Source organism: Trachurus japonicus, chromosome 5 (assembly GCF_045865225.1).
Source record: "Trachurus japonicus isolate A0001 chromosome 5, Traja_1.0".
Lineage (NCBI taxonomy): Eukaryota > Metazoa > Chordata > Actinopteri > Carangiformes > Carangidae > Trachurus > Trachurus japonicus.
Genome location: NC_140911.1, coordinates 37,692,099 through 37,719,042, shown reverse-complemented (window position 1 = coordinate 37,719,042; position 26,944 = coordinate 37,692,099). Strand labels below are relative to the sequence as shown.

At 41.9% G+C, this 26,944-nt stretch overlaps 1 protein-coding gene across 1 annotated transcript; it reads left to right on the top strand.

Annotated features, from left to right (window-relative positions):
• On the top strand, positions 1-25,798 carry slc2a1b (solute carrier family 2 member 1b). The gene is made up of 10 exons (XM_085777823.1): positions 1-445; positions 11,733-11,828; positions 15,455-15,615; positions 15,798-16,038; positions 17,202-17,364; positions 20,239-20,426; positions 20,593-20,697; positions 20,890-20,991; positions 21,675-21,878; positions 22,753-25,798. Exons 1-10 carry the CDS (start codon positions 431-433, stop codon positions 22,951-22,953), a joined length of 1,476 nt encoding a protein of 491 aa, XP_085633949.1. The 5' UTR covers positions 1-430; the 3' UTR covers positions 22,954-25,798.
• The last annotated feature ends 1,146 nt before the right edge of the window (positions 25,799-26,944 follow it).

The window sequence follows — 26,944 nt, the reverse complement described above, 5'->3', positions numbered from 1 at the left end:
GAGAGCTGTTTCCATGAAACCAAACAGACGGTACTAAACCCCGGCACCTGAACGCAGCACCACATCCCGAAAGACATCACACACACTCCATTCACGGAGCGGTGGGTTGGAGCTGCTGCTGCGGGAGAAAGGACGCCCGAGAGCGGCAACAGAGAGAGAGACGAGCCCCGGCGAAAGCGGGTGGGCTTCCCAAGAGACAACAAACAAAAGAACAAAAGGAAGAAGAAAAAGACTTTGTGTTTGAAAACCCTGGACTGAACTTTGAAGTCAGCCTTTAGCTACGATGACTGACTTCTGAACAAGACCACCGGGAGACCCCCTTCACCCTCCCCTGCAGAGGAAGTGCCTCCCATCGCAGGGCGACTTTGACAGGAGGAAAGAAGACAAAGAGAAAAGGCAGAAGTAATATTTACCTCGCAGCGTTGCCAACATGGACTCAGGAAAGGTAATTACACCCCATCAGTGACTCACCTGAGCACAACAATCCTGTCAGACCTGTTTGGTTAAAGATGCGTTTAAGTTCCACGTTGTCCGACAGCCGGTTCAGTGAGTTCACGCGAGTTTTTTTTTCTTCTTCCTCCACATGTGCCGTTTTTGAGCACTCAGTATGGCGCTGAACTGAACTAGTTTTTGTGTTAAATCATTTTGTTCTTGTATCATAGTTGAAGAGTTTCGTTGTGCCTCGTGTGAGTTTGGGGAGATGACGCAGTATTATGTCACAAAATGCTGAACGTGGGCTGCACAATCTGTTTTGTATCTCAAACAAAAGGCTCGTATCCCAATAGATATGACCCTGTATCAGGAACTTTGCTTAATAACAATGTAATGCAATAGCCTTAACTTAAGTGTGCTGAACAGCTTCACTCTAGAAACAATTTTAGTTTAACTAACGTTTAGACATCCCATAATGTACCTAAGTCTCTGGCAACACAGCCCAAAACATAATGCATATTTGTGTTACATAGGCTATTATTATTAATATTATTTGGACAAATGTGTGTCCGAATAGCCTACCGGCTATAGCACAAAAACAACTGCCACAGTATGCAGTTAGGTGGTCTGCTCCTATTGAGGCTACATGACATAAGTTTGTCATGTGCTATTTATATAGTGTTTTATAACAACTTTTAATAAGACCATTAGTAAACCCAGATAAATTTTGCAATACAACAATTTTAATGCAAAGTCAAGTTTTCACAAGTTCATGCAAGAAAAAGTCTAAAAATCGAATTAAAGTATCACTAATTATATGTGATATGTTATTATATACATTAGGTCTGCAAATAATCTAATATTTATTTTTTATGTTCTTGCTTTATTGATCACTCATGTGGTTTGTAAAATGTAAAATAATACTGAATGATACGAGGCACAGTTTGCCATAGTCCGGGGTGTGTGCTTCGGGGTTAGGACTGCAAGTGCCATCCTAGGCTCAGGCAACTTTTATTTCACTACTTTTAGACATTTTATCAGTGGTAAATATAGTGAGGATATTTGTTATTTTTGGCTTCAAACTCAATGCTCAATGATTGATAATCTAATTTTTGTCACTGCAGACTTGTCATTCTCGATTCTTTTTTAACCTTGTCTTTATGGTTATGATGAGTTGAAATAAAGACATCAAGCTTTGTATTGTCTCTTAGGCTGTGAGACTTCTTGCTCCGACTCTAAACAGCATATCTAGAGTGTGATAAAGTTGTCTCTCCTGCTGCGGCTTGTGGTCAGTACAGGGAGGCACGTACGCCACACCACAGACCAGACTCTTCTTCTTCCTCCTGCCTTCTTATTTATGTAGGACCGATTAAACCCAGCTGGGCAGCGCAGGAGCAGACCAGTCTGACATAGTGGTTTCCCATGCAGGCTGTTGTTGTTTCGTATCCCCATGCTATTTCTCACTATGACTACGGTCCTGTCACGGCCCTTCAGCTGGATGGGTTTGTTGTGGACGTGATGGGAATGGATCTCGCTGTTCCCAGTTTCCGCTGTGACACCGACCCAGCACATTTCCAGAGAAAGTGAGAGCCCACTCAGGGAATACACCCTTGCCAAACTTTTGTCGCTAAAGCCTTGACTTCACCACCTCTCTCACCCCAGGCTGTTTGCTTCACAGCCCCTTTTTTGTTGTTGGTGTGTGTTTTGTTGTTTCCGGCATTGTTGAGCTGTTTGTGTGTGTCTGTAGTTAAACAGTAGTTGAGAAAAAGACTTATTAGCATCTCGTGGTCAGGACCTGGCTTATACTTGTGATGCCTAGGTACGTACAGATGACGTCAAGTCAGCTTCTTGGAAAAAAATGGACATGCTGAAGGAAGCTGGTTTGAGCTCCAGTGAAACGATTTTGAACTCTGCTTAACTTGCATGGGTGCACGCATTATGACCTGCCCGGGTGGTTACTTTTTGGTAAGGTGTGTCCATGGTGATCTTACGCAGGCTCCTATCAGGTTTATGTACTTTGCATTTGTTTCAGGTCAATTCAAACCACTCGATTTAATTTGGGTTCTTAATGATATTTAATTTTCACACACTTTTAAACATATCTCTATTTGTAAGGCAGTTATTGACGTTAATTACATAGTCTCTTTGTCAAAACATGACGTTAATGACGTCTGACATTTTTTACCCGCTTACAGCTTCACACTGAACAACAGAAAGCTGTGTTTGGGTCTGAAATCTGATTTTCCAAAAGAAAGAATAAAATGCTAATTGAGGCCAAGCGTACAGTTGACCATATGATTCCTGACAGACTCGACGGCCAAGGTATTTTTAATTGGCAGTCCATTGCCAACAATCCGCCTCACATTGTACAGACTTTGCATTTGCTTAATTCCTCTCCATCCTCTGCCTTTCAGCAATCTGCCAACTCGTCCTTCCTTAAGACAAGTTCAGTAGATTTACTTTTATCTGCATGACTTCCTCCCTTCAGTATGTCTCAGAGTGTAACTGTCAGCCATGTACTAATGAGTTATAATGAGGCTCTGCTGCAAAAGTTGGGATTAAGAGATCTAGGAGGGTTTTAATTGAGATCAACAAGCAAAGTGCAGAGCACATTTCATTTACTTTCTCCATAAAGAAGGTGGTTTGTGCACACTATACCAATCCACACTTCTGATCACTGCTGGGTAAAATATAATAGTTTGTGCAGGGCATAGCCATGTAACATCAGATGTAAAGCCAGGAACACACCGCACCGACGCGACCCGACGCCGACGGCCTTTGTCCAACGAGTCTGTCGCCTCTCGTCAGCCACAGTCGGGAGAAAGGAAACAGTGAAACACACCGCAGGGCTCCAGACTAACTTTTTGCATTAGTTGCACTGATGCACCTAACTTTTATATTTAGGTGCACCAGCACAAAATTTAGGTGCACCCACATTTTTGTGTCCCACTAAATGCACGCCGCTATGACGTCACTTTGGGTTGTGAGTAGGGTTAGATTAATGGTTAACTGATAATCTGCGATTTTCCTGAGAACCTAAATTTCCTTTGGTATAGGGTCTATAACATAAAAAGCTGAACATTGCTTATACAGGGCTCTACACTAATATTAGTTAGTTCCTACTTTAGGGGCACAATGAAAAATGTTTAAATAATATGTTTTTTAACCCTTAAATAATGTTGAGGGTCCAATGTGACGCATTTTTACATTTGAGAACAGTAAAAACACCCTAGACATTTTTCCTTTGACTTTAAGCTGACTTCTAATGTGACCCAGTATGGGTCATACATAGAAATATTTCAACTTTTTGAAATCAACAGACACAAGCAATAAGTTGTTCTAGCCCTATTCACAATATTTGAAACAGGTGAATTGGTCTTTCCTGCCACTACACTATTATGATATTAACTCTGATATGAATTAGGCTACATAGTATTTAACTACTTCAATCACAGAAGTATTGACTTGTTGAACACCTGCTGTAAACAGTAATAAAACTCAATAACCTGTCACATAAGCAGCTCCATGTGTGATCATCAGGGACACCATGGACAACCTGGTCGGTCTGAGGACAGAGAGCTTTGAGGTTGAAGTTTATATTAATGAAGGGTGCACTGTGAGACTGTGACAGGTCAGCTGTTCAGCTGTAGTAGAGGAAAACTCAGCTTTTTAAATTTATTTTAATAAAGCTCCCTTATATCGACCCAGCTAAAACACGGGAGAATGCTCTCCTCCCACATGCAGCTCCGCTCTCCTTCTAAATGCCCCCCCCCCCCCCGGTCGACAAACGAGTACTCCAGTACTACTCGAATAGTGACCCCGACGACTGCTGACCAGAGCGATTGAGTGGCGAGGACTCCCATAGAAATACAGACCAATTTTAAGTCATAAAGTGGTAATAATCTTTGCCATGTACAGTAACCATGTTGACTTAACAAAATAAAGTTTATTAGACTTATCGGTTCATTGTAAAACATTTATTTATTTACGTAAATGTGGTGATTTCAGTACGTAGCCCAGAGGCAGTCCTGCTCACTTTTCATTCAAACAAACTAATGCCACAGTTGTTAAATTTCATCAATGAGACCAACATTAATCTCCTAAAAACAATTTACCCAGCCAGCGGTAAACCTATAAAAGCGTGCGGGATCCCCTGGGATGAGGACGGAGCTCTGCCTCGGCAGATCAGCTCAGTAGAGTGGCTGCTGCCGCTGTGACAGCCGCTGCCACGGTCCCCGGTCGCGGCTTCCACAGACTGTGGATATCTGTTAGCCCGTCTATGGTGTTTTACATTATACGTTAGCATTAAGCTAGCGGACTTTATATGCTTAGTTGTGACACTAGCTGTGTGTGTTTTGAACGTTGTTTCAAACTATGTGGGTTTGATGCTTAAATATACTATATTGCCATTTAATATATTGCTTTACTCCTCTTTTTATTTTGTGTGCCATTCTTACTGTTTTCACCGTTTGTTTACTGTAGTCACTTCCGTCCCTCCCACACATCGCGCTGATTCGCTTAGGGTACCGCCAATCAGAATCGGCATAGCTAGCACACAGCCAATCAGAGTATCCGACGAGTCTACTCTCCCGACAGCCGCCGAGCCCCAACTGAGCATGTTGAATCGGCCCCGACGAGACCCGACGGCTTCTGACACTCCCCAACGGAGATGAACACACCAAACAGACGAGGACCCAAAACCGTCCGACGAGACCTGACGCCCGATTGTCGGGCCGGTGTGTTCCTGGCTTAAGGCTTCATGTAACATCACATAGTTTAGCTCGGTTTACACAGCCAAATACGCAGGCAGTTTCTGGAAATGCCACTCAGATTGTTGTTAGATTATCTAGACTGCATGATGTCTAAAGTGTGCGATGATCTGCTGGAAATATACTTTGTCAACCTTTGACAGTGTTAGCTAGACTTACATAATATTCATAATTTAAGCCATTTTACTTTTTCATCTGATAATTCTGACGTTATTATGCATTTTATCTCTTTGCAGTAACTTGTTCTGAAAGAGTTCTTCCCCTCCCTGTATGCAGTGATATTGAAATGATATTGATAATCTTCTCCTCAGCACAATCTTCCTAATTCATCACAACTGTTCTCACAGGCATCACAGCCTCCCTTAATCAATGCCATCAGGCCAAAAAGGCCACGTTCTGCAGATTCAGTGTCTAGTCTATTGAAAGATAACGGGGCGTGCTGTTTGTAAATGACACTGATATTCCCAAACAGAGGCCAACTCGAAATACATTTTCATCTTATCTCACTGGTCATCCGGTGTTTTACTGCTGCCGGCAGATAAGGCACTAAAAACAGTTGCGTATAGTATATGCAACACATACTGTATAGACCTTGAAGCTTATCTTTGCTCTGTATTACATACATTACCAATAATCAGACAGTTTTTACAGTTACATGACTATTAAAGTCAGTCCATTAAAAAAAGAAAAGGAAAATGTGGCAGGTTCAATTTGTACAGGCTTATACATCTGTTACTTACATTATTCATCAGTGTTTTCGCACACAGATATGGTTGCTTCCACTTGGCAGAAAGCTTAAACTGCACATGCACCCATATGAGATTAACTAGAAATGTAAACCAGAGGAAGATATTCAATTACAGAAACATAATGCTTTTGTTCTGCATTGCAATCATATTATCTGGGCTACAACTACACCAAAGCGACTAAAACATACAGGCAGTTGTGAGCAGTCCCCTCCTCAGTTCAGCTCAAGCCTGCATGAGGAGGCTTTAAAATGCTGAATAGAGCAAAGAGGGTGGAGGTGAGCTGACTACTGGGCACATATTGGATTCCCCACAGCTGTGTAAGATGAGACTGAAGAGGTGACGTGTGGAGGGACGTGATGGTTGCAGCGTAGGCCTTTCCTACGAATCTGGCACAGGAGGAAGTGAACAGTGCTGAATCACAGAGGACTGTCTGCTTCTGCCTTTTTTATTTGTGAAAAATTAAATATTGCCAGAGCCAATTCAATGGGAATCCGCCTGTGAGTCACGAACTAAATCCAAAAAAAACCAAAACACTACTCTATCCCTGTAGAGGCATGAAGTAACACAGTTTGAGAATTAATTTACTACTGTTGATCATCATTTTAAATAACACATCCTCCCCAGTCTCTTGACTTCTAGTTTTGTTTTTGCTTCTGTATTTCCCTTTTCCATTTTATCACAGACAGTATTTGTAGCAAACCTGTGACCAAATCTGCCCAAAATGATAAAGTGATAACACTTTAGTGCCATCTCATCTACAGTATGTGTATGTATATTCTTAAGTATTTCTTTGGAGAGGTGTGTGCAGCACTTTGAGTTTCCTGTTTACATTCTCGGTTGTGGGTTATCTTCTTAGAAGAATAGATTCACCATGACTTCCTCATAGCTAAAATAATTTACGTCACACCACCTCTCTGTGTCTCTCTGAATTTGCCTGTCACACTGCAAGTTGAAGTTTCTCTTTTTGTCTCAGTGTGTTTAAGCATCAGCAGATGTATTTTGACGTGAAAAGAATCACATTTAGTAACTGAACTGTTATAAACATATTTTAAATTGGTGTTGGATGCTCGATGAAGTGTGGCTTGTGGTTGTCCGTATCTTCATTTAGAGTGAACTTCACTTCTGGTTAACTTCCCCCCATTATCGTCATTAACCTAACCAATGGCACCGACATGGTTTGTCTACGTGACTGAGCAGGATGATAGCATGGTGTAAATGTTTGCACAGATCTCCTCCCTGTTTACTCGTATCCTGTGCTTTATTAATGTGCTCTATATCACTCTTTACGACTGCTGTTGGCTGTTAGGCTGTGGTGCTGAGCAGCTGCGTAGTATCAACAGTGTTAAACCTGCACACAGCCACCACATTTTACTTTGCACATATGCAAAGAGGATGCATTTGCATGCATTTTTATGGGCTCCAGGAGGCGTTTACATAAAGGAGAAGTGAAGGCACAGAAAGAGGAGAATCATCTTCTATTATTGTAAACCCTTTGGTCTCAAAAATGCCAGTTGCTGGTACTTTTATGTTGAGATTCCCAAGTATTTAGTTGGGGAAAACGCAACACACTGTTCATTGATTCAGTCTTTGAAGGGGTAAAGATGGTTTTCAGGAGAGGGGTGAGAAAGTAGCACCAAAGTCCAACCAAATGCTGGTGGATTTTGGCAGCTGAGTTTGTCTACTGACGCACCATTTTGCCAATTCCAGTCAGAACTTTTTCATTTTTCTTTTTTACAGAATGATAGAATTGTGAAAATGTCACTGAGACCTGTACAGGCTTAATGTTTGAGATTTCCATTTTACTACAGTAAATACATGAATACAATAGCATCTCTCTCTCTCTCTCTCTCTCTCTCTCTCTCTCTCTCTCTCTCTCTCTTCCTGTTAAAAGGGAGTTTTTCCTCCACTGTTGCCAAGTGTTTGCTCATTGTGAGAACTATTCAGTTTCTCACTAAGTTTTCTCTCTTCTACACTGAAATAGTCATCTGACATTTTAAAAGCTTTCATTTATTTATGTTTAAATACCGTCCTTCTGACGGAGTAAAATCCTGCTCCTCTAATCAGATTTAAGGCTTCATGTAGATTAGCATGGAACGCAGTGTAATTCCAGGTCCTTGCGAATGGCTAACTAAGCTTTCATCATGTGTAAGTAAACAAATACAAAAACTCCATTTACAAATATAAACATGACTGGGAGACCTGAGCTGGGGAAAACGTGCCTCAGGGATCAGTGACGCTGCTGCAGAGCCAAAGCATCGGATGACCACTGGTCACAAGCGGGGTAGCTTCACGCTTCAAGGCTGCTGTGACAGTTTTTTCCTTTTGGGTGTGACCTCATTGTTTCCTCCACTGAGGTGAACATGTATTGTGCCGCTGCCTCTGGCTTATTTGTACAAGTAACTGTGTATAACGCGTAGGTTAAACTGATTTATCTCAACTGAAACAAAAACCCCAAAACTAGAAATCAGTAGAAAATGTGGATTTCCTTCCCTCTTAGGTTGAAACTTAGTGGTGACACCCTCAACACTGTTAGCACTCTTTATTGAGCTAAAACACATTGGCCTTCCAGGCACTATGTGTGCTCTGAGGCCAGGTGTAGGGAGCTCTCCTGGCTTGTAGGTCAAAGGTAAAGATGTCACAGAGGAGTGTTTCATTTCATGTCACCACACACTGCTGTTCCCAGTCATGCATCTGGATTTAAACATCCACTTTCAGGGGGAGTTTTTTTTTTTTTTTTTTTTTAGCAAATAATTCCAGCTATTCCAAAGAGTAGGGGAGGGAGGGACTTACAATGTGATGACTTTTCCCATCAAAGGCCGTTGGGATTTCATGTGTTTATAGTGAGAAGCAGCTGCTGGAACAGTGAATCCTCGTTTCTGATCAGCAGTGGAGGTGTGGCTCTTACCCAGAGAGAATCAGGTCTGTTTTTGGCAGCATGCGGCTCCTTCAAGCCAGTGTGTGTCTGTGTGTGTGTGTGTATGTGTATGTGTGTGTTTGTGTTCTTGTGTTTACATACTGGGCCTAAACAGTCCTATAATGGACTTGTTGACCCTCCATAACAAGAGACCTGATTGGCTCAGACGTGGGGGTGGGTCTTAGGTCTTAGCCAGGCCCATTTTGTAGACAGAGCACGCTGGAGTGACTGCCTCTTTTTTTCTTCCTCCTCCTCCTTCTTCATTTTTTAAGAGGAGAATTTCTGGCCGGCAGAAAGAAACCTTTAAACTTGCGTTCTCCAAGCTGCTTCTGCCAGAGCATACTACTGCTATTCAAAAGTAGCCTGCAGCACTTTGGTGATTTTACAGGGGGGGCACACATAATCCTTTCAGATAGTTCCTGAGGACAGTCCTTTTAATGAAACCTTGTGGGGTCTGTCCTTTTGGTTTATCTTCCACTTCTGAAGCTTTAATGAAAATTTCTTGAGAGTCAGCCTGAAGACATAATGGCAGTAATAACTTTTCACAAAAATGAATGAATCCTCAAAGCAGCTTTGATAAGAATTTTCAATATTAACAGTGGATCAAACGATTACTTGAAAGTGGAAGGGTTTACAGCACAGCGACGGACACACAGGAAATAATGTGACAGTTCTTCAACCCTGAGCCTTTTCAACCTATTTTAGTTTTCTGCAGGACACGATCGCTGAGGGATTTTTGGGGCCAATGGTGATACCAATATTAGGGTGTAAAAATGTCTTATAACATATTAATCATTCCTCATATCTACAGTACATGAACACACTATTTTTTTTTTTTTGCAATGATCCCTTAAATATGACTCAAACACATGTGACAAATATGTATTGGAGGTCTCAGTGCAGCCCTGCTGGGAATTGTCTGAAAATGAAAATGAAAATAACTGCAAAAATGGCAAAAGCCTGTAATGAATAATGACACAGTTCGTTACCACAAGCCCCTGACAGTCCCACAATGTTGTGTGGAACAAGCCTATATAAACGATATAAACACAAACTAAATGAATACAACACTAACATTATTTTTCCATTGTGGATTGTAAATTAAACCCGGAGAGTTTGCAGGTTGTCCGCAAAGTTTGAAGGGACTTCAGTTCTTATCGGCCAACACATACGCTGATATCGCTATGTCTGAGAAAGCCTCAAGTCAGCTGATTCATTGGTCGGGGTCTAGTTATCTTGCACCACAAGTGCACCATTTTGGCCCCACTCTCGCTGCTCTCATAAGTGTTGCTTCTCAGCTGTCGGCAGATTTGAAAAAACAACTTCAGGTTGTCTGCTCACAAAGTTAACAATTATCTGGTGGAAGCAGTGGTGCAGTAAGCAGCAAGAGGAACAGATCTTCCCCTCAGACATTGGTAGACAGCAGGAAATAGTTGGCTTACTTTCATCAGGTGGATAGAAATATGTCTCCAAGCGTGCAAGTGTCAGTTAGCAACTTTAAAGGTGACGACGATGTGTCGGTGTTGATTTGCCAGCTTGTCTCTACTGCACCAAAGTGCAAGTAAACAATGAGTGACGTGACGACCAGTAGTAACTTTTAAACTGATATACAGTGACACCATAGTTTATGTTGTTAAGTTAATATTATAGTGAGCATGGATCAGAGGGCGTCAGGTGCTCATGGTATCTGCAGTTTGTGGCCATTCTCACTACAGAAAAACGTTATAAGGATATCTTTTTCGATTTTTTGTCTGTAAATGACAAAGGAAACAGGTCATGTCACCAACCTTGGTGAAGCTCGGGCCCTTTGTTGCCACAACATAATGAACCTATCCAGTGTGAATCACTGGAAACGGATTGCTGTGAATCACAGGACTTTAAGGCAAAACATTAATCATCCAAACATGACTGATTCTGAGATATTAGAGTGGAAATAATAAGCATCTCTAAATCTCTAAATTGAATCAGAACTTCGTGAACTCTGAGTACCTCATGTCTTGTCATTCTCCATCCACACTTGGGGCTTCCCAAAGGTTAGGAAAACAAGTCGCTCTGGTTTATTAACTTTTTGGTATGAGGAAAATTTCGACTAATCTACTGGGCTCTGCTGAGATCAAGCTTAAAATGAACTCTGTAATAACAGGAACAAGAAGACAGACAATAATATGAAAACACCTGGGTCTGACCTGGAGGCGGATCACCTCAGTTATCTAGACAACTGACTGATACAGAGAGTCACAACCAGACTTTTGCACTGGAATATTTCCTTATAAATCGTGCTTCTTATAACAGGTGTCTTATATAAGTCTTATATAAAGGTTTTGGTTTGTGTGTTGGTTGTGTCAGCTGGGGGTTTGAACATATTCCTCTAACACTTCCCTGTTCCTTTCGAGCCCTTTCCTTCAGGTGACACAAAGCATCTTTTATGGGCTTATCCATTTTCATCGCATTGCACAACATGGCCTGATACAGTTTATTTTCAAGATATTTCTGGATATTTTTCACAGTGCATTCATTATATGGTTTATGAACACATGGCCAAAATAAGATTTGAGGCTGCCCAACCCGAACGGACTATTTTAGAGCAGCTGATGCAAACTACAAAAAAAAAAAAAAAAAAAAATCACAGTCAGTGATAGAGAGAAATAGTGGATGCTTTGTGCTCAAAACATGTCTGGGAGTGAAACTTCATGTCCAACTGTTACGGCTTGCCGCCCAAAAAAATGACGCACATATTAATCTTACTACAGTATTTGCACTCATTCCAATTCTTTGGAAAATGAATCTATTTGTTAACTGGATAAAATGTTGATGAACTGGTGAAGCTGGTTTTCTCACTGACTGTATTTCCTCTCCTCTTTCTTTCAGCAAATAACGTTGCCCTTGTTGATGTGTGTTGGAACAGCTGTCATCGGCTCTCTGCAGTTCGGCTACAACACAGGTGTCATCAATGCCCCGCAAAAGGTGAGTTAGACATCACTGCTCCAGCAGCATCTCCCTGTGACTGTTTTAAGGCTGGTTTTAGCCATTAAGGACCAAGAGCTGTCAGTCCTACAGCTGATCACCCACCCTACCAACCCAGTCCAGTCACTTGTTGGATTGGAGAAGAAGATAGAAAGTGGAGGGTGAGGAAGGATAAAAATAGCTACATTTAGGCTAAGGTCCAAGGACATCTGTATTAACAGACTCTTGAGCGATTCCTGTGTAAAAGACTGTGTCCATGTCCAAACATGGACCTGTGCTGCCCAGTGAACAGGCTGGGAAAAGGCCTGATATGGAAAGTCAAAGGAAATGAAACGCAGGAGGTAGATAGTCAGTCACCTATCCCCATAACAAAACAAAGTTATGGGGAGACTGTAGGTTTTATTAACAGACAGGTACAGTAAAATGTTGATTTCCTGGGGAATGTCAATATTGCATTCTGTGTAAATAAGTCTGCGTTGGTCCGAACACACCCTGCAGCCACGCAGCTGTCTCTAAGGTCACAGGTGTGTCACCAGAAAGGCCAGAGCCCCGCCTGCTTTCTTCATTTACCTTTGGCATACTCTGAGTCCTCAGTGTGCTGCAGACAGACTGTCACGGTGATCTATAGCCACAGGTGTTCCAGGCCTTTTCTCTGTGAGCGCAGACTGATTTTTATCAGGACAGCTCGTCCCCTGTCATCATATCGTCAAAGCTGCCCTGCACTTTGATGTGAAGGATCATTTGAGAAAGAGGGCAGTTTTCATCAGTTGTCTTTACAAAAAGTGAGAAAACATTCCCTCATTGTGTTAAGCAAGAGCAAAGTGGGCTACCCACACTTGAGAGGGGATTTCAGGCAGAAACTATTTGTGCAAAACTTGTCCAGTTGTCATGGATTGTGCAACAACATTAGTGGTGAAACTCAGAATAAAAAAAGCCTTTTGTGATGTTTTGTAAACTTTACTATGGATATAAATGAGTACAGTCTCTCAAGAGCTGCAAATAACAATTATTTAATTATTGGTTCATCCAACTGTTATTTTCTATATAAATCAATTTAGACATTCAGTTGACATTAAAATAAAAAAAAGGCAAACCTCATGTTTTCTTCATCTCATGTGCTCATTAGTGCAGCTCTAAGTCGGTTTCCACTTGTTAGAAAGAAACTGAGACCGACGGGTATTTCATAACATTTAATCCTCTATTTTGCCTCGAGAAAACTGAGGTTGTTATTGTGGCAAAGATTTGACTCCCCCATGAAAACGGCACGTGTTCCTCTGCGCGGCGCTCACGCAGCGTGTGCATTGTAAGTGGCTGAATGAGGGGCTGCACAGGGCAGGGGGGGCGGGGTGGGGGGATTTAAGTCGCCTGCTTCACACTGGGCTTGTATGAGCCTGCCCTCTCGGCTCCATGTCCCCTTCCCAGTACTCAGACTGAGCCTCACACACATAAACTCCCTGAGCTGCGTCACGTGCAAACAGTTCAGTACTGAGTTGGCAGAAAAGTAGGTATTCAACACAGGCTCCTTAATCCTTTAGTAGTTAATGACCACTTAGGAGGATATGATTTTTTTTTCTTGTTCTCCCCCTCTCCCTTTTCCCCATAGGAGGTCCCTGATGATGATGATGATGATGATACTAAGTAATGTATAACTGAGCAAAATACAACTTAACAGCAGCAACACCTCCTTTCAGTATGCAGTGATGCTGCTGCTGCTGCTTTTGACGCAGACACAGTGTTGAGCTTTAGTTTTCTGGCATCATTAAGTAATAATTCTGTTGGTCCTCCGGAAGCAATACATAATGAAAAATACTTCACATCACCTCCTTAGAAATAACGTTTTTTATTTATTTGTAAGGATAATGCTCCCCGTGCATGTTGAATACAGTGCTCACCTTGACAGTCTGGCCACCAGCCAGCTGCAGCAACATACTGTACGCTGACAGCCTGACAGCATGAATAGACGGCTTGTTCCATTGTGTGGCCCGGCCCAGCTGGTAGTTTTTGGGTGGCACTGTCTATTCAGTTGAGACTAGGGAGAGGGAGAACACAAGATAATGATGCAACTCTTCAAGATCAGCCATTCATTCAGTTCGTCATTATTTTGGCACCGTAGCCTGTTAAGACACTCAACTGCAGTTTCGGTTCACTTCATCCACTGTATTTGAGATGAAGGCGGCAATTCAGACGTGTGGAACAAGGATACTTCAAGCTCCATTTCCCGCCTGCAAAAAGCAGCTCTGAAATACTCATAGGAGGCCCGTGGATTTATCTACACTGAGGCCTTGGCTCCACCGAGGAAAGAACATCAGATTGTCACATTACATAATCTTGTTACACTCTCTACTACTTCAGTGGTTTAGTGGCACCTGACCGGTGTCATCAAGTGTTTATCTGGAAGAACCAGCTCCCAGTGCTCACATGACAGCAGTGGATGGAAAGTTTTGATTTACATTTTAAATGGAAACTTGGTTTGGTGTGAGAAATGAGCATGGGACTTATCTTTATTGCAGTGAAATCATTAAACATGACATTTTCAATGGAGGTTAAATACTTTTTTATAAATTAAATACATCAATTAATTCTGGTCATGATGTTACATGATGTTACTTAATGTTAAAAACCATTTAAGTCTGAATGAAACAACAAATATCAGATAATTTCAAGAGCCTAGCACCCATATTTAAATAAAATGAAGACACACTGTGTATTGTGGAGAAAGGCTCTAGTTTTAGTTCCTATCTTGGGTGCAAATGGCCTGCGGGGTTTTGAGCGAGTGTCTTTTTTTTTTTTTTACATCTCTAACAGAATCTGGAAGTTGCGGTTTCATTTCAGCTCTCGTCCTTCCTTTCAAACGTACAAACTCAGGGATCAGATTTAAAGGGTAGATGTGAAGGTGAAGGTCAGGGGTACGGTACAGTACATGATGATACACACCTCAGGAGCCCTCGATAAGTGACAGCTTTATTATTCATAAGTGGTTCTAGAGGACACTGCTGAGTATTTATTCCACATTCCGTCACTGAGCTCCAGTACATCAAGAGCTCTGGGACACTGGGTCAAATGCCAAGTGTTTCACAACAGAAATGGGTGATGTTACACACACTACTGCAGAGGCGCATGACAGCACCAGAGTTAGCATTTGCTAACAGCAGTGCTGGTACGGGGGGGTCAGAGACATACTGCCGAGGTCACAGTTGTGTGTCTAGGGCTGTAGACAGGGTGGTGACCTTTCTGAATCATCTGAGAGGTGTCGCCGTGACGCACACATAAACAGAGGCAGGCCCTGGCCACTTGAACCTCGTCACCAGTTTGTCAACAGAGTCGCCTGTAATGGAGCCAGAAGAGAGGAGGAGCTAGATCTCCAGCCACTTTAGTCATTGCTGGTAAACTTCCTGGTTGCCAGGAAATGGTGCTGCTCATACAGTGGTGCTGCCATCAGCTGGTCACACACACACAGCAGGGGAGCAAGAGGAAATCATAAAGCTGCAATAATAATAATAATAATGAATTTAAAACTGTGACACTTCTAGGTTTAAATTAAATCTTATTTGTGTTGTCTTTTTAACTCATTGATCTGTACAAAAACATTCAAAATGTGTCTCTTTTGTTTTGTTTTTATGGTGCAGATCATTGAGGACTTCATAAATACCACATACACGGAGCGTTATGAGGAGCCCATCACCAAGGGCACCCTGACGGCCATCTGGTCCATCTCGGTCTCCATTTTTTCTGTCGGCGGCATCTTGGGCTCCTTCTCTGTCGGACTCTTTGTGAACACCTTGGGCAGGTAAGTGAATGAAAGTAAAATGCACGCCACAGACACCAGAAGCTGTATCAGAAGAGTGTGAGAGCTGATCATGGTCAAAGAAAGTATAAAAAAAGATGAACTGAGTGTCAGCGTGCACATCTGTAAATTGAAGTTTTGTCGGCAGCTTGTCGTAACTTCACCTTGTTCTTTGATTTCCACAGAAAGAACTCGATGCTTGCGGCAAACATCCTGGCCTTCATCGCTTCTGCTCTGATGGGCTTCTCAAAGATGGCAAGCTCCTGGGAAATGCTGATCATCGGTCGTTTCGTGGTCGGCCTCTACTCCGGTCTCTCCACGGGGTTTGTGCCCATGTACGTCGGTGAGGTTTCCCCAACGTCTCTACGAGGAGCCATGGGCACCCTGCACCAGCTGGGCATCGTCCTGGGCATCCTCATTGCACAGGTTGGTAGACAAATGAGTGGACTTTTAATGCTAATGATTTCCAGATGCTTTACAGGTGCTTCATGTTTGGGTTTTGGCATAGGCGTCATTTACGCTGGGGACATGTCCCTACCACTTTTTGTCAGAACAATTTTGTTCCCACCACCAATTTAACTTAACATTATCCTAATGAAGAATGATGAAAAAACGTTGATAAACTATGACAGAATATAGGCAGCCGAAACATTGTGCACGGCGCAGAGCTTCCTAGACGCCGGAGCCAACTCGCAACAATGTAGCTTCGATTTTAAGTAGTTCTCAGACTCTTTCTGTCATCTCCCCCTCTTTGGACAAAGAGGAGTTTTCAAGCCACACCATGGGGAGGGGGAGGGGGTTGATTGTACCGGATAAGACAGCACCTGATATATGCTTAATGTTTCGGTGCAAATCAACATCTAACCTGTCCCTTCAAAATAAAGTTAGTTGACATGTCTGTTTGGAGCAGCTGCGGACAGATGTGCAGCTGACAGTGACAGTTTCCTCATCACTAAACCTGAGCCACCATCAGATCCTTCCCCGTGCAAGTCGTGACGACGGGACAAAGTCTTTTGGACATACAGTATATTGTATATTCTGTGTTTTTCCTCTCTTTAACCGCCTCGTTTCAGTTTTTGCCGGTTGGCAATCATCTGGTGCACCCGCTGTTTCTCTCGCGCTTGCCCAGTCACTCACTCTCGATGCGCATAGTCTAACAATTCAATGACCACAGCTAACCCCCAGCTTGTCGTGCCACACCTGTCACGTCTATATGAACAGAACTACGGGCTTCTTCTTCTTTCTTTTTTTTGCCGCGGTCTGGCGGAGAATTAATAAAAAAAATACTGCTCGTCAGTCTGACCGCATCGGGTCCAGGGTCCAGGCTTCAACACTGGTCGGACCTGGTCGGGTCTTTGCTCATTTATTTGCTCAAACTTGAAGCCAGACCCGGTCCACCAGGAGACCAGAGTCTGGTTGAGAACGGTAGCCTATGACGGCCTGGGAGACGTTGTCAGGTGCAGTGGTACAGTGCGGCGGTACGGTGCGGCGGCGGTGGCGAAGGGGGAGGGTTGGGGGGGTGGTTGCATATGGTCATTGTCCCCACCACTTTTCAAAGTAAACTGACGCCCTTGGGTTTTGCTTTTCAGGTGTTTGGATTGGACGCAATCATGGGCACTCAAACCTTGTGGCCGCTCCTCTTGGGCTTCATCTTCATCCCAGCTGTGATACAGTGCGTCCTGCTGCCTCTTTGCCCCGAGAGCCCCCGCTTCCTGCTCATCAACAAGAATGAAGAGAACAAAGCCAAGTCAGGTGAGTTGACATGATCATGTCTCCATCTCGAGATCCAAAACAAATCTTAAGCGTTATCACCGAGAAGCAACCACAGTGGCAGAAATATGAAGCCAATTCTGAAGTGCCAAAAACTTTAAAGAGCCGATGTGAACAAAAGGAAAACAATGGATTCTGGTGCTGACCCAGAGGAAACTTTGAATGTGTATAATTACAAATATGACGGACCGCAACCATATAACTACGAGTCCATTATGCACATTAGAGAGCAGAGAGACGGAGAATTAATGGCCAGAGGAGAGAGAAATTGAGCTGTGGTGTCAGGACAGTCAGTGGAGAGTTGGCTACGGATATAAATACTGAGCTCACATCACAACATCATACAGATTACTATCATGTATCATGCAATAAAAAAAATTAGTATTGATTATCTAATACAGGTCGGAGTACTGATACTTACCAATGACAGAAACTAAAGAGCTTGTTTACATGCACACTACATGGTAGCGCTTTACCATCACCGTCCGCACGCGAGAGAAAGGCGAGATAAACACTGTCCTGAATACACATTACTTCCATGCACTACAGGCAGGAGCACGGACCTCTCCAGGCCAGCAGACACGTGTATGTTTGAGGCAGAAATAGTTTGTTACTCTGAGTTCTTTCACTCTATTTTATGATTTTTATTTTTTATGTTTATTACTGATATCGTGATAGTGGTGTATAAAGGTGCAGTAGACTGAAAATTATTCCTAATATTTTGATCACTCATAGGCCAGGTGCAAAATATTAAGGACACTAGTCAATATAATGCACCCTAACGTACACAAACACACACACTGACACATACAATTATATAGTTAGGTCACAGACTTAAGATTTTTATTGACATTTAGTACACAAGTGTAACACAACAAAATTTGGCAACAGCATAAACATCTTAAAAATACTATTAAGTGCAAGAGAGAAAGAAAAATAAAGGAATACCACTTCACTGCATACAGCAGGCAGATTGTCCACTGGACCGAGCCTATATAGGGTTTTCTTTCTTTAACAGAAGCGTACGAACAATTAGATCTGCATTTGATGGTTAAACCTGCACACAGTAGCAGCTTAAGACTGCCAACAAACATGTCCTTCATAAATTATGTTTATTTATTATTAAGTTACCATAAATAAGCACATCCTGTACAACACATCTAAACTAAGTGTTAACTTACCAAGCATTGCAACTATTATGCAGATGTGCCAAATGTTATTAATAATCAAAAGAAAAATATACCATCTGACCCATCTGAAAATACAGAGCACTCAAGAGTGCATACTTTCAACTAGACCTGTCTCAATCCATAATTATAATTTTTATTTATACATCTCATATAGAGCATCTGGCTCTATATCAACAGATCGAGAAAATCACTTTGTGTGTGTATGAGTATGAAAAGCCTCTATCAACGTCCTGTATTAAATCATGAATGCTGTGCAGTGAAGACGCCAACAGCTTCCTCCTTGTTGATCTTCTGGAGGGATCTGGAAGATCTGGAGGATGGGACAGTGCTGCGCCATAGATATTTGATTGTTTTTTGAGTGTTTGTTGTGGTTGAAAAAATTGCCCCCATACTTTAGCGTTGTTGCTATCGCTAGCGCTGTCTAGCCATGGTTTAACTCCGGTTTGCCTGCATCAATTTTAGTCGCGTTTTTTGCTCCCTCCAACACTGGGTGACCATCAGTACAACGATTTAGGGGTCAAAAATGACCGGAATTCTCCTTTTACAGACACCAGGCTCTTCGCTTGTCTGAAGAGCCTGGTGACGCGAGGCTAGGAGTTTGTGCAACCACCACAAACTAAATAATTTACCATGTCCATGATAAATCATTGCAATCCAAAACTGCTGTAAACACACTGACTCACTATCTGACAGACAGTTATCTGCTCCCACACTATGGCAGCGGCTAGCGTACAACTCTACAACTCCCTCTTGTGATGAGTTTTCAGATGCTGTGCTCAAAACCATCACTTTTTCGGTTAAATTTGTGCCCTTGTGTCTTGAAAAACATTTTAAATCCTCACTCAACTTTTCAAATGGTATTTTTCACACAAGATTATTTTGGGGTTTTTTTTGGTTAGTTTGTAAACAAGTATAAAAAAACAGTTCTGATTTCAATTCGTCCTTCATGACAACTGTATGGAGAGTGTATTTTTTATATAACTCACTTGTTTAACATTTATTAAAGGGACAACGAGGAGTTTTGGAAAAGCGAAGCGTTTTCACACTACATTTATGAGCCTCCGCGCGCACCGTAAAATTCTTTGACCGGCGCAAGACGGACTCATGTTTTCATTCATCAATAATTAAAGTCAGAGGTTCAAAGAGGTTCAGTTACCATCGTAGTCCTGACCATAAACGGCGATTCAGCTGCGTTACGCCATGAAACCGAAAGTAAGGAAACGCTGGTCGGCTCGACCAGCATTTCCGCCACCACTAATAATAACAAAATAACGATAGAGACAGAACGATATATTTATTGAAAATGGGCCCATTAACAAGTGTGGGTAGTGGAGATTCATCCACATTAACGTGAGACTTTTTTATAACCGAATAGAAACTCCTAGTTGTCCCTTTAAGGCATAACTGAAGCTGTGGTCACCCTTTGCCAATATCTGTATTTGGTGGGAGTTTGGTGGAGGTGGTGGTAGGCTACTAGAAAAATGGCAATGGTGTAACAGCTTCAAAACTGTCCACGATTGTCCATTGCTGTTTACAGATTTCAAAATGGTTCAAAAGTGTAAACTAAAGATAATAAAATGTCAGTGGAACAAATAGCTGAACTGCATCAAGGAAATAGTTAGTTAATAGCAAAGTTAACGATCTGTTCTTTCTCCACACCTTTCAGTGCTCAAGAAGCTCAGGGGCACCACAGATGTGAGCACTGATATGCAGGAGATGAAGGAGGAGAGCAGGCAGATGATGAGGGAGAAAAAGGTGACCATCAAGGAGCTCATCCAGTCACCCCTGTACCGCCAGCCACTCATCGTCGCCATCATGCTGCAGCTCTCTCAGCAGCTGTCTGGCATCAACGCTGTAAGTTTCCTTCTCTGATGAGAAGACAGAAATTCATGCAGTAACATCACTTTTCCCTGGCGTGATTCGTTTACAATCACATGCCCATACATCACAAATAGAAGACGATCTTAATACCTACATGGCAACAGCTCATGTTTATTCTCTGTCGCTGCTGTACATGTAGGTATTCTACTACTCCACCCTCATCTTTGAAAAAGCTGGAGTCGAGCAGCCTGTGTATGCCACCATCGGAGCCGGTGTCGTTAATACAGCTTTTACTGTGGTGTCGGTGAGTACAGTATGACATTTTTTAAAAACATGAGATTGTCATAACAGTACAGATGAAAAATTAAAAAGATGCTAGCCTCAGGACTGTTTTCACCTAGAAATAATCAGTACTCATGTGTTCTTACAGTGCATAGTTCAGAAATCACTTTTAGTCAGTCAATGTGACAATCTTTTTCTTTGTTTTTTTCGGTAGCTGTTTGTCGTTGAACGTGCAGGACGTAGGTCTCTGCATCTGCTGGGCCTGGTGGGAATGGCTGGATCTGCCATCCTGCTGACTATTGCCTTGGCTCTGCTGGTAGGTTTTTCAGATTTCAGGTTTATTTTTATTTTTAAAAATTGGAACAGTACATATTAATGGACATTGACATGTAAATACGTGGGATTATAGCCCAGTGGCTAATTTCCATCCCCAGTCCCATTGGCAGGTTGATGTTACACATAAAAAACAATGACGATAAAAAGTACCAGAGGCAGGACTAGGACAATAAAACACCTTGACATCTTACACGAAACATATATGAACGACATATATAAACCACCAGTTAACTGACCAAAGATGGTTAAAAGAGTGGGTAAGGGGACCAAAAGATTACTGAGAAGTTATAAAGTGCAACAGTGCTAGTTAAAGTGCTATGTGTTAAAGTGCTGTTTGCTAAAGTGACGAGTGCATAAGTGCAAGATTGAATTTAATTTGATTGCACGATGCCCCAATAAAGTGCACGATTGACTTAAATTGCACTATCCCATAGCACACGATTGCACATGCAGATGTGTGTCCAATATTGCACAAAGTTTGTATACATAAATGTATTATGTACACACCATTGTATGAAATTGAGATACATATGTATATGTATACACAATACAGAAAAGGAAGGAAAAAAGAAAACAAACAAATGCTTGTCACAACGTACATGCGCAGGGATTGTGTTTAAAGTGATCTTTAGTAATGTGTTCTCTTGTGCTTTGCTCTTGTAGGACCAGCTCAAGTGGATGTCGTATTTGAGCATCGTGGCCATTTTTTCCTTTGTCGCCTTCTTCGAGATTGGACCGGGTCCCATCCCCTGGTTCATCGTGGCAGAGCTGTTCTCACAGGGGCCCAGGCCTTCAGCCATGGCACTAGCTGGCTTGTCTAACTGGACCGCCAACTTTATAGTGGGAATGGGCTTCCAGTATGTTCAGGTGAGTAGAAAAAATGTAGAAGTAATAATTAAAAAAAAAACCCTCTGTGTTATTGAAGTGGCATGGTAATTTCTTAGGAACTAAAAGTTAAATTAAAGCAGAAGTAAGCGATCCGGTCATTTGGCTAACTTCTTGTCAGCCGATGGAGTTAGCGGTCCCCGCCCTCGTCCCTACGTCACCACATTCACGCGCATCCCTTGGCTGCACACATTGGACCGCCCCTTTATGACGTTCTCTCTCCTCATTGGATAAAGGTTGTAGGATACAAGGAAAGTTTTCTCCTCGGCTTACAGCAGAGCAGAGTGACTGGCAGACCTGTGTTTCGGACCAAACACTCTATATAAGTGATTGCTGTTGGAAGATAGAACTATTTAAAGGGGACATATTATGCAAAACTCACTTTTTCATAGCTTTAGTATGTGTATTTGCGTATCCAGAGTGCCTCCTCACCCCTTAAACGTAAGTTTTAGTCACTAATTATACCAATTTGTTTGCGATCATTCCACAACTGAGCCTTTAGTCATAGAATTTGGGTTTTGTGCTCCTTCACCCAATCATCAAACCAATTCACAACTTCAAAATAAAAGCCTTTTTTTATATTTCATCTGACTGAAGCAGCTTGATCATCAACATTAATGATGACAGTGACCACAAAGCAGGAAGTGATGCTTTTTTCCTGAATACTTCAAAGTTTCACCCACTAAACTTTATTTAAGTTGATACAAAGATCAGATTAGGTTTTTTCTCCATGTTTGATGTGTATTTACAGATAAAATGAATTCTTCTTTCATACTCAAGTCAAATCATCAGTCTTGAGTCAACCCTGTTAGGATTCTTCTAAATATCTCTTTCTCCCACTGATGTTTCTTTACAGGAAGCGTGCGGGGCTTACGTTTTTATTATCTTCACCGTGCTGCTGCTCATGTTCTTCGTCTTCACCTACTTCAAAGTGCCAGAGACCAAGGGCCGGACGTTTGACGAGATCTCGGCCGGCTTCCGCCAGACAGCTGCCACGGGGGGAGAGAAGCACTCACCGGAGGAGCTCAACAGCCTGGGAGCTGATTCTCAGCTCTGAGTGACTGCTTTCTTCCCTTTTTTTTACTTTCTAACAAACTCTTTCTCAGACCCATGGAGGGGCGAGAAAGGTCTACTAACTAGCAGTAGACAGGTCTTTTTGGTAGAATAACTATCACACTGTCACCACATTTCAGGCGTCATTACCAAACCAACAGCTGGGCGTGATTCTCCTTCATGACGTCTTCTGCTGCCCCTGTTATGAAACTTAAACAAACAAAAACTCAATGGGCACTGTGTCGCCTGGCGGATGTTGTAGAGAGGGTGGATGAGGATAGATGGGGAAGATTTTTAATATTTTAAAGAAAGGAGGAGGAAAAGAAGTGTCTACATCCATCAACCAACCTTTATTTTATTTTTTATTTTTAAAGAAAATAACTTTTTTCACTGAATATATTACTGATATGTTCTTATGCTCTGTAGCATGTTACAGTCAGTTTGCTACGGTCAGTGCTGTAGCTGTAGCGATCAGTTCACTGTGTGTTTGTTGATCATATACTGTAATGATGTATCACTGTAGACTAGCACTGTAGATGCTGCACAGCTTAACTTTGTCTCTCTCCACCAGATGGGGCACTGGCCTTAAAAACAAAATAAGTTGATTGCACCTTTTGAAGTTACTGAGTACACATTCTCATATGTTGGTGTTTTACTGTGAGGAGTTTAGTGTTTGAAATGAAATTTAAATAGCAACACTCCACGTATTATACTTTTTTTTTTTTTTTTTTTTTACATATTATTGTCACTGTCATTTTTATTGACACTTATTGTCATTTTTAATCTGATTAATATTCGGTCATGGACAAAACTGAGTAATATATAAAGAATCCATTCATGCCTTATTCATGTGTTTTTACACCATTCCTTTTTATCAGTGCAGCAGGTGGGATTAATGCTGCCTCTGTGCAAGGTTGAACAGCACATGCACAGATCAGCACCAGAGCGCTGAACTTGGCAGTGAAGTCAAATAAATAAATCATCCAGCCATTTTAGCAGGACATGAGATAAGTACTCACTCACAATCAGCAGCTGCGAAACCAAAAAAAAAAAAAAAATCAGTCTTGCAAAAACCAGAGTTTAAGTGCCCGTCTAAAACAATCAGCCCTCTCCTGCCTTCAACCTTTTCAGCCTTATCACGTCGGAGCAGCTCCAGGTCAGATTGGCCTGATCGAGACTGAAAGCTTTTGTCAAGTGGACGATCTTCACTTTTTTCTGAGTTGAGATAACCCGTGGAGCTTCCAAAGTCTGGTGAATCAGCCTCAGAGCTGTCCTTTTTTTCTGGATCTTTTCACACAAATGAGAGCTGCAAGTCGTACCTCTGCACCAACTATGAAGCATCTTCAGAAAGATGAGAAGAGAGAGGAGGGTGGGAAAGAAAAGAAATAATGGGGACCAAAATGAATGTCAGCTTTTGGAGAGGTTGTCATTATTTGAAAGTGCTTGTCACCAGTGTGCAGGTCAAACTCCCAGGTTTCCTTGCACTCCGTAAAGTCCATTATTTGTCATAGGAGGTGGACACTTGATGCCCTGGTGTGAGGCTCACTCTGTGCCTTGTACAGTGAATTCTGCAGTATTGTGTAGCTCTCTCTCTGTGTGTCTTTAGGTTGTGTACTGTGCTGTACACAGTGGCTGGTGGGGAAAAAAAACAAACTCATCTGGCTTTCTTTGCCTGTATAAGTCGCTGTCTGTGACTGCTGTATCACTTGTTCCTTCTCTTTTTAATATATTGAGGAAAGTCTATCTTTGTAGCAGCACTTTATTATTCATGGTGATATTTCTTCATCACAAAAACAAACACTTTGAGGTTGTTTCAGTGTGTGTGTATTTTACTTTCCTTTTTTAAATTTTACTCAGTGTGGAAACTTTGTTACTGCAGAGAGACTGAAGTACTGCTGACGAATTACTTGATGTTTCTGAAATGGAAATGTGTGAAATTGTGTCATATGTTCGTAATTATTACCGTGTTGTATAGAGCACATTTTGCCTTTTACACACACACACACACACACACACACACACACACACACACACACATGGAGGTCAGTTGTTGGGTAATATGGCAATAATCATAATCTGATGAGGACAAATCCAACCCAGCAGTCAAACCCATTTAAATCATTCCATAATTGGTTGTTAATTATTGTACATAGTAGATCTTTGTAGTCTGTTACTTGTCATTCAGTGGGTCACCTCACTTGTCCTTGAAAGCACTGTAACATCCACTCTCTATACCTTTGTGGCTTTCACGTTTCTTCACCAGCAAACTCAATGTAATGGCACCAGAAGTTGCCCCATTGCAAATACCTGAACTGTATTGTATGTACTACATAATGTCAATCCACACTCTGCTTGGGCATTTCGTTTTCAGCATAGCCTGTTGCCTATGAAATCTTTTCCTTATAGCACAGGTTGGTGGTCTCTAAACAACACTACAGGCTCATTCACTCCAAATTTATAAAATATTTAAGTTTTAGAAAGTTTTATTTTGATAGATAAATTAATTATTAGTACTGTAGTGTTGAACATCTCTATGCATTTAGCTTGCCTCCTATACCCATTTGATTTGATATCTGAGGATATGTCGTGGCCTAATAACTATGATAATTCTAATTCAAATTTCACATGTAAGTATGGTTTCAATGAGATGCAACCAGTAGTGTTTTCATTGTTAGTGCACAGAGCATATTCTAATGTTTGTAATAAGAAAAGATCTGTGTGTATGGTGCTGGAATGTGAACCTTTGCCAGGGGAAATCTAAATTGTGATGGATGCTGATCTGAATGCTTCTACAGTCTTGTCTTGTATAAGTGATTTAATGGTTGAATAAAATAAATCATACATACAGATTTGAAGTTTTGGGGTCACTCTGTAACTGATTTATTTATTTATTTTGCCCATTAGGGGGCAGTAGAAACAAGCTGTGCGCCAACACTGACACTTTTACATTTAAGTAGAACATGGCTTACAGAGGAATCTTAGGGACCTTTTAAACCTTAAATTGCTTCTCACTGTTTTAACTCCAACACCAAGTATGACCCTGTAGGTAAGCGGTTGTGCATAACCTTGAGTCAGTGCTGCAAGGCGACTCTGAAATGTGGTTGTAAAGTAGCTAGAGAGGTGACCCAGAACTTCTATCACTGGGTCACAGCCATTTGAGACTTCGACCTATAGACCTCCAGTAAACTGCTGCATCTCACAGCCTCCTCCCGCTGCTCAAACTGGCTCAGCTCACATGCAAACACTTGCGATGATATCGTTCGCTGGAGAGAAGTCTTTATTGATTTTGTTTGTTTGTATAGATCGACATTAGCTTTTGATTTGCAGCAGCTACTCTGGGGTCTATACAAGTCAACAGAAAATAACAAAAAGATAACACACAGCAATGCACATAATAACAAGGGTTTCAACAAACACAAAAACAAACTCCATCAGAATCTGTCGTAACTAATTATCCTCCTTTGTTTTAAAACATTGTTGTACAGTTTGATTTGGGGGTGAATTTACATTTCCTCTGTCTCTGAGTGACCCCATGTGATTCTGTGGCTTCAAAGACGCCTTTGAAGATTGCACCGCCAGAAATGTAATCTGCTCCCCATTTTTTTAATCTCCTAAAAAGCAGACACCTGAAACCCCCCCTTGTCCACCCCCACCCCCTCCTGCCGCTCTGTATCTCTCCTATCACACATAAACGGCCTCACATTTCCCTCAACATTTTCCTTAAAGAGATAGTTCACCCAAAATTCAAATTTCACTCATTGGGGGGGGGGGGTCCACGCAGCAATATTTGTCCATATAATGGTTGTGAATGGTGCTCACTTTTCTTCGTCCAAAAAGACACACCAAAAAACATCCATACTGCTCGTCTGTAATGTCCCTCTTGTATTGAAGCCCCGACATGAGAAATTGTTCCGAAAAAAATTTGTCTATATTTTAAGCTTATTTGTAGCGGAAGCTCCCAGTATCTCAGTTCACTGCTCTTCCTGTGTCAGTCC